Genomic DNA, 15491 nt, shown 5'->3' with positions numbered 1-15491 from the left:
TGTACTGCAAAGCACACCCCTTTTCAAACCTGTATAATGCTGTGCATGATGGGAAGGGCCACTACCTAGACCCAGAAGAGATACTAAAGTTGAATAAATGATACATCAATATTTTTTCATACATTGGCATTGTGTGCACCGAATTTTGGTTTCTGCAAAATTTTGCTTATCCCATTTATTTTACTTAAAACGTGAAATTTGTAAGAAAATAAATTTTAAAGTGGATAGATATTTTTGAAAGCACTTAGCTTTGGCTTGTATTCTAAAATGTGTATCTTTATTAATCTTTGCACTGGCCACAACATGTTTGCTACTAAAATATGAACATAAGAAACATGAATAATAAGTGTTAGCCATCAGTTATCTCCATTGAGATGTGTGATGATCCTTCATATTTAACCAAATTAACTTGCTTTCATGGCTGTGTCACAGAGCCACTGCTACTAAGAAGCGCAACAAGCATCAGTTGAAGTAGTAACATTCACTTTAAGAAAAAAAAACAGTCAGTAGCATCCAACTTTCATTTTTCTGGGCATAAATTGAAAAATTCCTTTGTGTCAGTCTTATAGTACCCCTCTGATAACTTATAGGATTCTATCGTGTCCCCGGCCTGGTTGACCGAGTGGTTAGCTTATCCGCTCTCCAGCCAAAAGGCTGCGGGTTCGAATCCCGCTGTGGGCATGGATGTTTGTGATTGTCTGTGGAAATACTAGTGTTGGTGGTCGGTGGAGATGGCATTGGTGTAATTATGGTTAGTGGATTTGAGTGGTGGAGATGGAGAGTTGTGGAGTGGGTACCCTCCCGCGATGAGGTGTCACGTAATAATAATAAGAAATATAAATGATTTTTATATAATAAAAATGTAATATGAAACTATATTTGTAGAACTTAGAATAAGTTCAGCAAGCAGCTGAACAACTGATAGGAAAGAAGAACAGTAGCAGGAATAATCAAAATTTTTAAAAGCACTTTCTTCAGCCACAACATTAATTTTTTTTTTTTTTTTTCTCAAAACAGTAAAATGAATTAGGAGATTTCAAATACTCCTTTTCCTATGAAAACTTTCAGAACAATAGAAACTAGAAAAAAATAAATGAATAGTAGTTATTTATTATTTCATTCCTGGAGTGGAGGGGAGATGCACTTGGAATTCTTAAAAATGAGCATACTAGAAAAGAAACAAAAAAAAAAAAAAAAAAAATGTTGCAATTTTAAGCTAAAGATGAAAGCTGAAATATTCATCATCATCCATTTTCTGTCCACTGATGGATGATAAAGCTGAACTATTACTGGACATAAATTTTTGAAATAAGAAAAAAAATCTCACAAGTTAGTAAGCAAGTAATGAAATTCATTCTTATATAAAACTCTAAGCATGATGACAATCCATATAATAGAATTTACAAGGAAATAAAAAAAAAGTAAAATCTTATTTATTTCAGTAAATGTTACTTGAAAACATATTATTTGTAAATATTAACATAATGATTTTCAATGCAAGCATTTGAATTTAGTGCAAAAAGTTTTGCAGTATTGTCAATAAAATAAAAGCGTATAAATAAATATTCATTATTGATTTGGTTTTCACATGCAAAATTTCTTTTAATCTTTTGCAAGCAAATAATCATTATTATATGTGTATCTCTATAGAGTCAGAAGACATTGGAGACCAACACTAACTAACCTTTATACACACAGTACCTGTCATACCTCCTTAAACCCATTCACTCTCAGGACACTTGTAACTGCCTTGGGCAGTCCATTCCTCTCATTCACTACTCTCCAAGCAAAAAATCTACTCTTACTAAACATGCTCTTACACAGTGTTCAGAGGTAACCTCTAGTTCTCTCTCTCTATTCATCATATATTGAAAAATTCCTTTCTTATAGTACCCCTCTAATAACTTATAGGATTCTATCGTTCCCCTCTTTTTTGCCCATCAACTAATCTTTGCAACCCACTCACCTTCAACCCATCATCATAGGAAGCATTCCACATGCCTGTCACCAGCCTAGTCACTCGTCTCTGAATCGTCTCTGCTACCTCCTGATCATCAGGAAATCCAGATGATCCAATCTGTGCACAGTAGTCAAGATGAGGCTGTATCATAGTTTCAGTGCTTTTACTTGTTAATGCGTTTTTCATTTTCAAATTGTAAAATTATTTTATATATAAAACAATATACCTTTAAGTGAAGTAAACCCAAAGATTGCTCTTTTACAAGTAATCCATTAATAGCTCTACAATCACTGTTAAGGGATTAATAGCAGACTAAGGTGATTAAATTAGATGATGAAAGGCAGGAAGCCACTCAAGTTTTGGACCTTGAAAACTCCTAAGGTGGTTTGTGAATTTCATTCACTTCAGTTGTAAGGAGGTTAATATCAACAGTTTCTAAAAGAGTTGCATACTGCCTTCAGTATATTTTTCAGAAACATCGACTCTTTGTGTTTCTTCAAAGAATTTATTCTTTCTGATGCTTTCAAAAGCATTATTATTATTCAGATCTCCATGGAGTCAAGAGACTCATCATGGGAGGACCTTCCTAGGAAACACAGTCTATCATACCACTCCTTGAACTCATTAACTGTTCTTGCTCTTGCCACTATCAGGCAATGCATTCCACGGCTCAACCACCCTCCATGCAAAGAAACCACTCCTCACCCTCTTGCTCACAGCTTCCTTTCCTAACTTTCTTATGTACACTGAATTTTTGTTCCTGCATCATTTTGCTTATTATATTTTAATGCATCATGCACTGAGCAAATAAATTTAAAAGTGGATCATTTCCAAAGTATACCTTTAGCTTGCATTCTAAAATCTGAAAAGTGAATCATACATACTACATATTTTTTTGTCATTTCCATATAGTCTCTACTCTTCAGAATTGATACATAAATATACAGTGCTTGGAAAGAAGTCAAAGGATATGCCAATGGATAAGGTGCATCGTGCAGTGTAATGAGGCATATGTTTGTAGCCAGTATAAATTGGAGGAATGTGATGCTTCAAAGTCAGTGCAATTTATGTCCAGGTGAAATGGCTACAAGAAGGAAACTGATGGAGTTTGAAAGAGGCATTGTGATAGCATGCCATCTTGCAGGCCCTATCTGTTCAGCAAATTGTTGACAAATTTGAAACTGAGATGGAAGCATAGGGAGTCGATTGCAAGTGCTACCCCGCAGTGGACGACTCACCAAATGTGACCGTAAGGTGCAACAAAGGATGATATGCAAAACCATCGTTCGTTGGCCAAAACATTGAATGTGGAGTTCTAGGCATTATCTGGAATACAAATCTGAACAAAAACATTCAGAACCAAGGCTCACAACATGGAGCATCAATTTCAGTGGTGTGTGGAAGCTTGGAAGGCTGTGTTATGGAGTGACAAATCACACCACACTCTACCGAGCAGATGGACAGGTGTGGTGGATGCCTGGTGAACATCTCTTACCAGAGTGCATAACCCCAACTATGAAATTTGGAGGTGGCATTGTGATGGCTTGGTCTTGGACCAGAACCGACCACATTGGTGCATTGTCTTGCTGTAAGAGGTTTGTGGACATGAATGTTACCACACTTGACTGGCTTCCACAGACCCCTGATCTCAACCCTATTGAATGTCTGCAGAGTCAACTGAAGCATCAGGTGAGGTCATGGGACGTCTGCCCCACAGCAGTCCAGGACCTCATTACATGCCTACAAGAAGAATTGTCCAAGATTCCTATTGATCGCTATCATACTTTTGTGGAAAGTATGCCCCATAGAATTGCAGCAATCATCACAGCGAAAGGAGGCCTACATCTTAAGATGGTTGCCATGGCTGTTTGTTCCTCACACTGTGGTGTCCATTGACTTCTTTCCAAACAGTGTATATGCCTGTATGCATACCTCCATACAGGACTTTAGGTTCTAGCCATTGTATAGTGTGAATCACTATGTATCAAACCCCCTTTTTTTTTTCTACTTGTAGATGCGTGTAATGGTTTTTAAGTAGTGGTATATGTAAATGTGTTACTTTCAGCTAATCCACACAATGCCTCAGTAGAAAGACATTGAATTCTACAGAATGATTCAAAGATCTTTCACCATGGTTATGACAAGACAAACAAATTCGGGAGTCTGTGGAGATGTTAATAGACCCTATACACTTATATTTGAATATAAACTCCAGCATTAATCTCCTTGTCTCAATGTTTTATTGCTGTGGTCAAGTAAATAAGCAAAGAGCACACCAATATATACAACAATGTGCATATGCACCCAAATAATTTGAGTTTTCTAACAAATTGTATTTGTTTTTGCCATACTATTCTTTTACTTTGAAAATCTGCCTCTTGATAATTTATGGTTCTTTCACACCTGAGGAAGTCCTGCGTAATTAAGTTAGTGTTGTTATAAATAACTAGAAGTTATTTTGAGTTTACTTCATTCTGGTTTTCATCATACGAATGTTTCTGTTTATGCCCAGATACTGGTTAAGTTTTCATATATTATTATCAAACCCATATGGAGTCAAAGGACTCATTCCCACTTTCACACACACATTTATCATACCGTGCCTTAAATATATTTGCTGTCTCTGCACTCACCACACTCTCTCAGTAAATGCATTACAATCACTCGTCATTCTCCTTGCAAAAAACCTACTCTTCGCCCACTTGTTCAGACTCTCCTTATATAGCTTGCAGGTATGACCTCTTGTTCTGTCTTCATCCATTCTATGCATAACCTCCACATTAATCTGGTAATAATTCCTCAACAACTTATGTCTCTCCTCCCATCCACCAGTTTCTGCAAATTTCATTTTCTCAATCCATCTTCATACTGAACATTCTAGAAACCAGAAACCACCTTAGTCAATTGTCTATGGACCCTTTCCAATACATCTTCATCTCTTTGAAAACCACGTGACTGAATTTGTGAACAATAATCCATATGTGGCATGATCATAGTCTTATAGAGTGGAACCATAACATCCTTACTTCTACAAGTCATTGCCCTTCACATCATTCTCATTATCTGCTGAGCTGTCCTCACAATTTTAGCAGTATATAGGACCTCTATTTAAGCTTTATTGGTTTAAAGTACTTAAAGGAATGTAAATAAGTCAGCATACCTAATTAATAATAATGTGATATTTTTTATCATGAAATTTTTGCTCTAGTATCAAAAGCATCCTCAGTGTGAATGTTAAATTAAACAGGCAGAAGAAACAGTTGATAGTCTCAACAATGAAAACATGCAAGCCACATGCAGATGAAAGAGTGACACTCTAAAATGCATTAAGGCAGGGGTTCCCAACCAGGTTGTGGTGGCTGGCACCAATATTTTTTTCTATGAAAATTTGTACTTATCAAATGATAACAGTTAACAAATTAATTAACTATGAAATAGGATACACGTGTAGCATTTATTATACAACTAAATTAAACCATCTCACAATAAGCAAAAACATTTCTCTTTACTCTGGATAAAACAATAGTCTTCTTCCCAATTGTTGAATTTATAGGTTCATTGTTTTTTTTATTTGGGTTACTCATTTTGGGCAAAATTTTTAAACACAAGAAAACAATGTATGGTCAAAGTGTGCAGACAACATCGGTGAAGTGGTGACACATCCTCAAGCACACAGTTGCCAGCAGACTAAATGCATAAAACATACGCACAAAATTGGCACTGGTAACACTCACACTCAAAGACAGAGGAATTACAAAATGTTCATAATATAACATAAATTATTATTATTATTATTGTTCCGGGAAACTCCAAGAAGTCGACAGACTCATCGAGGGAGGCCCTAACATCATGTCAAGAACAACTATTCAACATTCACACGGTATCTATCATACCTTGCCTTGAACTCATTCACGGTCGTAGCACCCACAACAGACTCTGGAAGCTTATTCCACTCATTTACCACTCTCCAAGTAAAGAACCTAGCTCTAACACCCTTGTCAACCACGCTCTTGTCCAGCTTCCATGCATGGCCCCTAGTCCTCCCACCACCAGTCATATTTTCAAAAATATCTTCTGGATCAATCTTATAAAAACCCTTCAGTAATTTGAATGTCTCAATCATATCACCCCTCCTTCGCCTATCGTCCAATTTCTGCAACCCACAAATCTTCAACCTATTCTCATAAGGTTCATTCCACAGACCTGCTATCATCTTGGTCACTCGTCTCTGGACCCTCTCCACTTCCTCCCCATCACGAAGAAACCCTGGTGCCCATAGCTGGGCACAGAAGTCCAGATGGGGTCTTATCAAGGCTCGATACAGAGGAACAACAACTTGTTCGTCTCTGCATGTTAAAGTATTTTTCAGAAGCCAAGTGATTTGGTGAGCTGTTTTAGTTACTTTTGCAATGTGCCCCCTAAACTTCAACTCCCTATCCACCAGCACTCCCAAATCCCTGGCCTCATCAATCTCCTGGAGTATGGTTCCACCAATGCGATATACTGCTGCTATTCTTTTCACCCCAAAGTGCATAACCTTACACTTTGCCACATTAAATTGACATCCATTTTTCCTAGCCCAGCCCTCCAAACTATCCAAATCATCCTGTAAAATTTTGACATCCTGTGCACTCACAATTGCTCTACCCAACTTTGCATCATCAGCAAACAAGTGAACACTTCCTCTCAGATCCTTTCCAATATCATTGATGAACAAATTGAAAAGCAGTGGTCCAAGAACAGAACCCTGTGGCACTCCACTAGTCACAAGACGTCTTTTAGACTCCACTCCTGAATAAACCACTCTTTGATATCTCTCCTTCAACCACCCTCTTATCCATCTCACCAACCCTATATCTATACCCATCTGCTCCAGTTTACTGATTACTGATTAGGTAAATGCCAACGTTTTTCATGATTTCAATAAATATTACTAGGAGAAGACTTATGCTTTTCCAGTTTTAATTTTATTTTTTCCTTATTTAATAATTGACAGCAGGTGCATTTGTGCCTGCAGGCATAGGGTTGAGAATCGCTGCATTAAGGTCTCAACTGTATAATTTTTTTAGAGATAGATTGTTATATCTTTAAAAAAAATGAACATAGTAGGACCCATGAAGAGAAACTATTTCCTATAAGAGGGATAACTTCAGTTGGTCATTTCTGTTCAGATTTGGTCACTGAAGCAAGTCTTTACTTAAGAATTTGTATAAAACGTCCTAGGAGAGAGAGACCCACTTTTGTGAATGACATTAGTCCATATAACTTAATGTTTGTTATAGATGGCATGTTCTGCGAGTCCAAACTGTTCCAGCTCATGGCATTTAATATAATCAAGAGGTTCGTCACAATGAACAGCTGCAGATCTATCAGTTTGACCATGCTACTTGGTCATTTTCATTGTGGACTTTTCTGGTTGTCTCTTTCGTCTGTTAATTTAAAATTCATATTGAGGATGCTCTTGATACCAGAGTGAAGATTTATGATAAATAAAAATTATCATATAAGTTATTCTATTATTATTATTTATTAAAAGAAAAACTGTTCAAAACTAAATCTCTATGATGGAAATGGAATCCTTTACAGAGACTGATATAAATTGTTACAAGTAGATGTTTAGAAATGAAGGATGCACAAAGATGGTTTGCTGTTACATCAGTAAGGCAAGGTTATTCACACTATTCCACTGTTATTCATAATCTTTATGATATGGTATTATCAGTGAAAGGATATTAAACATAACATTCAAGTAGGAGATAACAAACTTAGTTTTTTGCTCTCTGAAGGTAATGCCATCCTCTTGCATCTGATGTGTTTGAGAGTCTTTAGCGCAAATTACATCAATACCTTGAAATTTATTATGAAATTCAGCCAAAAAAAAGCAGGAAACACGAGTTGCATTTTCAGTAGCTAGACAAGATGAATAAATTTATATCAAACAAGAAAGAATTCAGCCAAGACACCAGGTAGCAATATCAATTCTATTGTAAAAATATGGAAATGAAATTTCACATTTGATGCATGTGCATATACGAGGTGGTATCAAAAAGTTTCGAGACTAGCTCTGTTTACGAGAAATTACTTTATTTATCTATGTTTGCACACTATCACCTTCAAAATAGCCCCCTTGCATATCAATATAGCGCTCCCAGAGTTCTTGCCACTTCTGGAATGTGTCCTGGAAGTCTTCTTTTCGAAGCATGTCAAGCACCTTCTGCAATTCGCCCTGGATCTCCACAATAGTGTCAAAACGGTGACCTTTGAGCTGGATCTTCATCTTTGGGAAGAGGGCAAAGTCTGCAGGAGCCAAATCCAGTGAGTAGGGTGGGTGTGGAAGTGAGATCATGTTGTTTCTGGTGAGAAACTCACGTGTGAGGAGAGCTCGGTGACAGGTGCATTGTCATCGTGGAGCATCCAGTTTTTCGCCGAATGTCCTCCCTCAGATGCCTTAAAACCTGGCAGTAGAACTCTCTATTGACAGTCTGGCCCCTGAAGACGAATTCTCGATGCACAATGCCGTGAATGTCGAAAAAGATGCACTTGGTTGAGCTACGGACCTGCCTCGCCTTTTTCGGTCATGGAGATGATGGGCTCTTCCACTGTGAAGACTATTGCTTTGTCTCGGGGTTGTACCTTACACCCAAGTTTTTTCACTGGTAATGAACCTCGATGTGAAGGATGGGTCATCCACGGCACGCTGACGGAGTTCTTGGCAGACTTCGATGCAGTGTTCCTTCTGCTACTGGGTCAGAAGCCTGAGGATGAATTTGGCAGCAATATGGTGCATGTTCAAATCACACTTGAAGATTGCCTGGACTGTTCTGTATGACACGACAATGGCAGCAATGTTGTTCTCTGACGATCCTCATGCACAAGTTGCTGAATGGTTTCGACATTTTTGGGGGTTGAGCTCATTGAAGGTCTTTCTGATCTCATGGTCTTCCAGTGATGTTCTTCCACTCTTGAAGCACACACGTGCCACTCAAAACACCTCTAACGACTCATTGCAACATCGCTGTAAACTTGCTGAATCATGTCAAACGTCTCTGTGGCAGATTTGCCCAGTTTCATGCAGAATTTCACGTTTGCTCTTTGTTCTAACTTGCTGTCCATGATGAAATCGCAGATGTGGTAATGCAGGTGGTCAGAATAGCATCAGTTGCACAGCTCCCGATGTACGCAGGACATGTCTTTTGGCACACTGACTTATGAAGATAGGTGCTCCCTGTGACGCCATCTAGGTTTGTAATACGCCATCTGTCGGCGTATTACAAACCTAGTCTCAAAAATTTTTTATACCGCCTCGTATATATATTTGAATGATGGATAAGAAAAAGCTAAGTATCACTTACTTTAAAAATTGGAGAATAATATCTGAACTAGCAGAAAATATATACATATCAATTTAAATCATAACCATTAATTTCATTTTGTAATGACCAATTATACAGGGAAACCAATAAGGTGAAAGTACAAAGAATAGTAGATTACGATATAAAGGAAAAAAAAATTCAGTGATATGATTAAAGAATTTCATGTTCTTCTCTATAAAGCAAAGTCACCCAAGCACGTCCTTCAGGAAATCTGTGAAGTATTCTTCGAAATATGATTTTGAACAAAAATAACATAATCTAGAATGTCGGCAGCCGGTTTTTTTTACATAATATTTCAAATAATTATTGTGAATTAATTTATTTGAGAACAAAGAAAATGTTTTGTTGATTAAGAAGTTAGAAAAATTAGTGTGCAAAAAAATTAAAAATGAAATTGGTTCTCCAAAGTAAGGCGATATTTAAATATTGCCTTACCTTGGAGAACCAATTAAGTGAAGAAACTATGCAAGGATCTTTATTTTGTTCAGGCATTAAAATTGTATCGTACAATAAAAAGAGAAAACAAAAATAAAAATTTTCTATATTTTTAGTCTATCCAATATAACTAAGATCCAGTTACCCAGCATAGAACAGGGCACTGTGTTTGTTATATGCAACTGAGACGCAGCTATGAAAGTGCAGTAATCTGATTAATTGTTTTCTTCAGCGTGAGGGATTATCACACCTTCTAAACGACATGATGCCCAAAATTGCACTTCTTATCCATGTTCTTTCAACAGGTGATCTGAATCATATCCAGATTTAGCTGGACGTCTGTAGACATCCTAGCTGGTTGGGAGGTTAATTGTGAAAAGCACCTATAAAAGTTCTTTGTGTTCTAGATGGAATTCAAACCCAAGTCTTTTCAACCAGAAGACATTGTTGATATCAACTGAGCTACAGTGGCTCAGGATTAATGTAAGTTGTAACAGAATGGGGAAATAAATGATTATTTTAGTAATAGTCTGAAGAAAAAATGGAAGGAAAAAAGATCCACTCACTTCTAATGAAGCCCTGTCGAGTAGGTCAAAGTTAGCTAGTTTTTAGATAGAGATGTTTTTTTTCCCTCTTAGAAACAGGCCTGTGAACACTAGTAGTTGACAGAGCAAAAGGAAAGGATTAACTAGCCTATCTTAACAAATCGGAGTAGACAATTTACTTGGTTGTACTAGGTTGTTGGGACTTGGGTGGAGGATTGTATAAAGGTAATTTTATGAAAATTAAAAAATAATTAATCCAAAGCACAGTTTATCAATTAACTTTTTTCTTTTTTTCCAGTCCTGCCTTTCTTGTCATCAGCAAATACATAGAAATGCTCCAATTTGTCCACTTTGTAAAGCCAAAAGTAGATCAAGAAATCCCAAGAAACCTAAGCGCAAGCTAGATGATTGAACTAATAATTTCTCTTCTAATAGCGTAATTAATTTAAAGGTTTTGACAATAACAAAACTCGCCATTTCATAAAGATGAAATGTGTTCAGTCTTCCTGTTTGTATGTGTGTTATGTCACTCACTTCTAAATTGTATGGGTATGCATGTGTGCACCATTTTCATTAAATGTTTTACTTTTTTTATCAAAATGTGCTAGCTGCATTAATTAAAGTGATTTATTTAAATCTGTTTACTATTACTTTGTTTATCCTTGTCCCCGTTAATTATTTTTCATAATTATAAAAAAAAAACTTACACCTCCTGAGAGAATATTAACTGGTTTTCCCAATTATATAATCTCTCAGAATATAGAACATGTAATTAGTAATGTATGTCATGAGCAGTTATTATTGTTAACAAGTAAAAACTAGATCTTCAGTAAGAAAAGATTCAAATTAATGATCAATAATTAAACAGAATAATTTACAATAGATATGCATTGGATAACGATACAGATAACTATTAGGCTTTCAAATTCAGTATAGGTGATTATTACATTCATTAAAACCATTCAGAATTTAATCTCTAATTTTTCACACTAAAGATAAACCACTTGGGAGATGACTAAAGATTTCTTACCTGTGTAATTGACAATTTGTCAATAATTAGCACTATTCGTTTAGTGAACACTGGCAATTAACTGACTTTTTCTCTTTAACCAGCTTGTAGAATTCAGTATCGTCTGCTGTATTTATTCTTTCACTGTTAAACCAAACAGTGTTAAAATTAATTTCTTTAAATAGCAAACACTTTATTTTTATTTATGATAATTTTGCATTTGATGTGTAAACATTTTGTAATTCAAAAGTACAAGTGACCTTCGTATAACGCAGATGTTAGGTTCCATAGAAATGTCCCATTATATAAATCACATTATGCGATTTATATAGATCACATAGAAAAAGTAAGGTTATGTTTTTTTTAATTATATAAACAACAATGATATATCCAACAAAAAGATATTTTTATTTAATTCAGGTAAGTTAAGAAAACACAAACTATGAAACAAATACATAGTATAAAATTATAAAAATTACAAATTGTATGTAAACTTCATTGCACATAATGCATAATGTTTTAGGTAAAATAAAATACATATTTTAATTGTCATCACTGTCTTCAAAAATAACATTGCATAGATGTTCTTTATTTATGAGTGCCGGACATCGTCGTCATTTGTATAATTCTCATTGCATACTTCGGCTGGTTTAGTTATCAAGAAGTAAGTAATAAGACCTTGCTTACGACTATGCTGCAATTTTTTATTAAGTTCATAATATGGGGCTAAACAAATATCCAATTGTCTCATGAATTTTCTGGAGTACTCCATTTGAGGGATCATTATCTGTAAAATAACTTCCTAACTTTCTTGCCACGTCCAATCCTCCTGCTATTTTTTATAAAATGAATTCTTTAACGGATTCATCGCAATCAGAATCTTTGGCAGAACTTTCCCCACCATTTGGTTCAACATCATCAATTAATTGTATCAGTTCCTCTTCATTTAAATCTGTTTCCCCATCAGTTAATTCACTAACTTTGTTTTCAACCATATTGCAAAAGCCCTCTGCACCAAAAATGTGTGCAACATTTATTATATTAATGGCTTCAGGCCATATTTTTTTCCGGCAAGCATTCAGTGTAGAGAGTTGTAATTCCTTAATGGACAGACGTAATTTTCACACAATTGAATTTTGAAAACTTTTTCTATGCTTTAGGCAGTGTCATGTTTGGATTAGATTTCATTTTTTCCAAAATTAATTGAATGTTCAAATATAATATGACTTAAATGTTGATATTATTCCTTGGTCGAGTGGTTGAATAAGTGAAGTAGTATTAGGCGGCAGAAAAGTTATTTTAATATTCATATGGGTTGAATTTGTTGGGTGACCTGGTATGTTATCTAAAAATATTAGAATTCTGAAGGTAATATTCATTTTCTTTGTGTAACTTACATTGGGTACAAAACACTTGAAAAACGATGCTAGCTGTAACACGTCTTTTTATTGGCCTGCCAATAAACAGGTAGGGTGGACTTGTTGAGCCCATAGCACGAGGATTTGAGGATTGGTTAATAAACATTGGTTTTGTCATGTAATCACCTGATGCATTACTACAAAACAGAGTAATTCTATCTTTGGAAACTTTGAATCCAGGAGCTGATCTTTCATTTTTTGAAATATAGGTACGTTTTGGCATTTTTTTCCAATTTAACCTGGATATATATGCATTGAACACCTGGTCTGCACTATCACCTTCTTCAATGAATTTTAAAAGTTCTCCTAGGTATTTCCAGGCAGCTTCTATCTGCTGATGCTCCCTGGATTTTAAGATTGGTTATCAAAGAAAACCACTTTTTAAAGTTTTCGAACCAGCCCTTACTGGCACAAAATCCATGCTGAGAGCTTTCTTCTGAAGAATCTTGATCAAGTTCTTTTAAATGTTTATAAACTTTGAGAGCTTTTGTTTGATTGGTGAGATTTAATTAATATTAAAAATTAATAAGATTTCCATCCAAAGGAATTTTCTTCTGAGTGCAATCTTCTATCCAAATCATTAGAGATTTCTCCATTTTTTCTATTAGAATATCACGTACGCCAGCAATACACTTTGCACTTACTGTTGACCCAGCAATAACACTTTCTCGGATTTTATGTTCGTTTTGTTTGAATTGTTGATTCATTTAAATTCAAAGTCCTTATAACGACTCCTGGTTTTTCTGCATTTTTCAACTGATCAGGATGTTACTTTTTTCTTCCGGAGAAATGAATTTTCTTTTCAATGTTGGTTTTTTCCCCTTTCATTACAGTTTTAGTGGCCATTATTATAAAAATAAATTTTTTACATAAAAAAAGCATTACATATTAATTATGTAACTCACCAGAAAATAAAGTACTCAGCTTGAGATTAACACACTTATGATTTTTAATGCACTTTCCTGGCAGAAAACAACAATTTTCAACAATAAACGCTATACGGTAAACAATTGATGCTACACAAAAAAATGTGCATACGTGCCAAAGGATATTTCCCCCTAATATAAATTCGCTACTTATAACTACATATACAATAGGGCAGACACAAATTTAATGAAGATAATTGATTTTTAAGTCGTGCAGTGAAAAATATCTGAAAGATAAAGGATTACTACAATTCGTAGACCATGTTATATCAAAACCTTATTATACGAGGATTATCTGTATTTGAATTACAAATTAATTCTGGACCGCTGGGTATTTTTAGGTATCATAGACCAAAAGGGAATGGTTAAGCATTATCAAAGTGAACCAGGTTTAGAAAGCATAAAAGTAAATAAATAAAAAGCATGTGAACCTAAACATATTCTAAGTGATTGCACTCCATGCTGTCTGCTAAAATCTCTACTAGTGATGTCACTGTGGCCAAAAGATATTGCAAAGTCAAGCTTTTCGCTATACTGAATGTGTTTTTTTTAAATTATTATTATTAAAAATGAGTGTTCTGCTCAGTTGCTTCACAATCTCAATGAATTGTCCATTATTACATTTGTAAATGAGTCCTGCAGTTAAAACAATTTTGATTATCTATCCACTTTTGGACCTTTTTTAGATCAGTTAATCATGACATTTGTTTGAGAATGATTTTTAGCTGTTAATAAAATCCTTGTCATACGAACTCTGACATTCTGAAATCCACATCATTCACTGCAGGAAGAATTCCTTGTATTAAAGATATTAGACATTTTAATGAAAGTTCAGTTATAATTATTAATATTGATGTAATGATGATAATATCAGTTAGCATAATTGATAGTATTAAGTTTACATTATTATCATAGTATCCTGTATGCCATTTGTGAGGATACATACCAAGAATTTGATGATTATAATGCTTCGCTTCCAACATTCACGTGACATTTGGGTTCTGTGATTCACTTAGTAAACTGTCAAAATAATCTCACCAATTCTGCTCAGTTCATTCCATTAATTTTCTGAGTAGGGATGTGTATTCTAGAAGAAGGCAGATAGAATTTGTATTGCATACCTGCCAACTTTCAAGACTGGAAACAATGGGGATTATCACTGTTGATTTCAGACTGCGGTGATGCTTTTACACTGTAGTCTGAAATGAGTACATCTATAGCATTCACAAAGAAAATAGGAAAACTAAGAAAAGTTTTTTTTTTTTTTCAGCATCTCTATTTTGTGAGTTAACAACACTGAAGAGATAAGATCTGTCTATATATATAAACAGTCAGTATATAAAGGAATTTAATTGATCTTTCAAGAAATATTGCCACCATACTCAAATATCACCTAACAGTCAGTCTCCTTTAAATGCAGAGCAATTCATTTATGAATTATGAATTTACATTTATGAATAATTAGTGTTATTATGAAGCAAAGAACTGTTACAAAACTGAGCAGAACATAATTTTTAATAAAAAAAAAAAAACTCAAATTCAATAATGAAAAGTTTGCTTTAGCAGACACATTTGGGTAAAGATACTTAAAATGTATTTGGTTTATATGCTCTCAAGATTAGATTTTTATTATCTTTTCACTTCAATGCATTCAGATGCTCAGTTTTGCTTTGTGGCACCTTCTGAACAGCACCCAGATTCATTGTTGCAAAAAAAATTAGATAACTTGCATGGTTGAAATATTTAATCGATATAAAATTTTTTCCTTAATGTTAAAGACATTAAGTATGACTGAATAATGGAACAGAAGAATTAAAAAGTGGTG

General features: G+C 34.9%; 3 protein-coding genes across 3 annotated transcripts in view; 1 reads left to right on the top strand and 2 right to left on the bottom strand.

Annotated features, from left to right (window-relative positions):
• Nucleotides 1-10953, top strand: part of LOC150094289 (zinc finger C4H2 domain-containing protein) — a 140040-nt gene extending 129087 nt beyond the window's left edge. The window contains exon 5 of the mRNA XM_090412309.1: nt 10612-10953. Within this exon, the coding sequence (XP_090268435.1) occupies nt 10612-10725 (114 nt within the window). The 3' untranslated portion in view covers nt 10726-10953. The remainder of the gene's footprint in view (nt 1-10611) is intronic.
• LOC150094288 (queuine tRNA-ribosyltransferase accessory subunit 2) overlaps nt 1-11379 on the bottom strand; it is a 183911-nt gene extending 172532 nt beyond the window's left edge. The window contains exon 1 of the mRNA XM_090412304.1: nt 11344-11379. The gene's annotated coding sequence lies outside the window, so the exon portion shown is untranslated. The remainder of the gene's footprint in view (nt 1-11343) is intronic.
• LOC150094287 (mitochondrial transcription rescue factor 1) overlaps nt 11354-15491 on the bottom strand; it is an 87540-nt gene continuing 83402 nt past the window's right edge. Inside the window, exon 4 of the mRNA XM_090412306.1 lies at nt 11354-11466. Within this exon, the coding sequence (XP_090268432.1) occupies nt 11464-11466 (3 nt within the window). The 3' untranslated portion in view covers nt 11354-11463. The remainder of the gene's footprint in view (nt 11467-15491) is intronic.

The sequence above is a fragment of the Typopeltis vanoorti genome, chromosome 22, assembly GCF_054136105.1.
Source record: "Typopeltis vanoorti isolate ZY-2024b chromosome 22, IOZ_Tvanoo_1.0, whole genome shotgun sequence".
In the NCBI taxonomy this organism is placed as follows: Eukaryota; Metazoa; Arthropoda; class Arachnida; order Uropygi; family Thelyphonidae; genus Typopeltis; species Typopeltis vanoorti.
The sequence above is the reverse complement of the archived record's forward strand: the minus strand, read 5'-3'. Positions and strand labels throughout refer to the sequence as shown.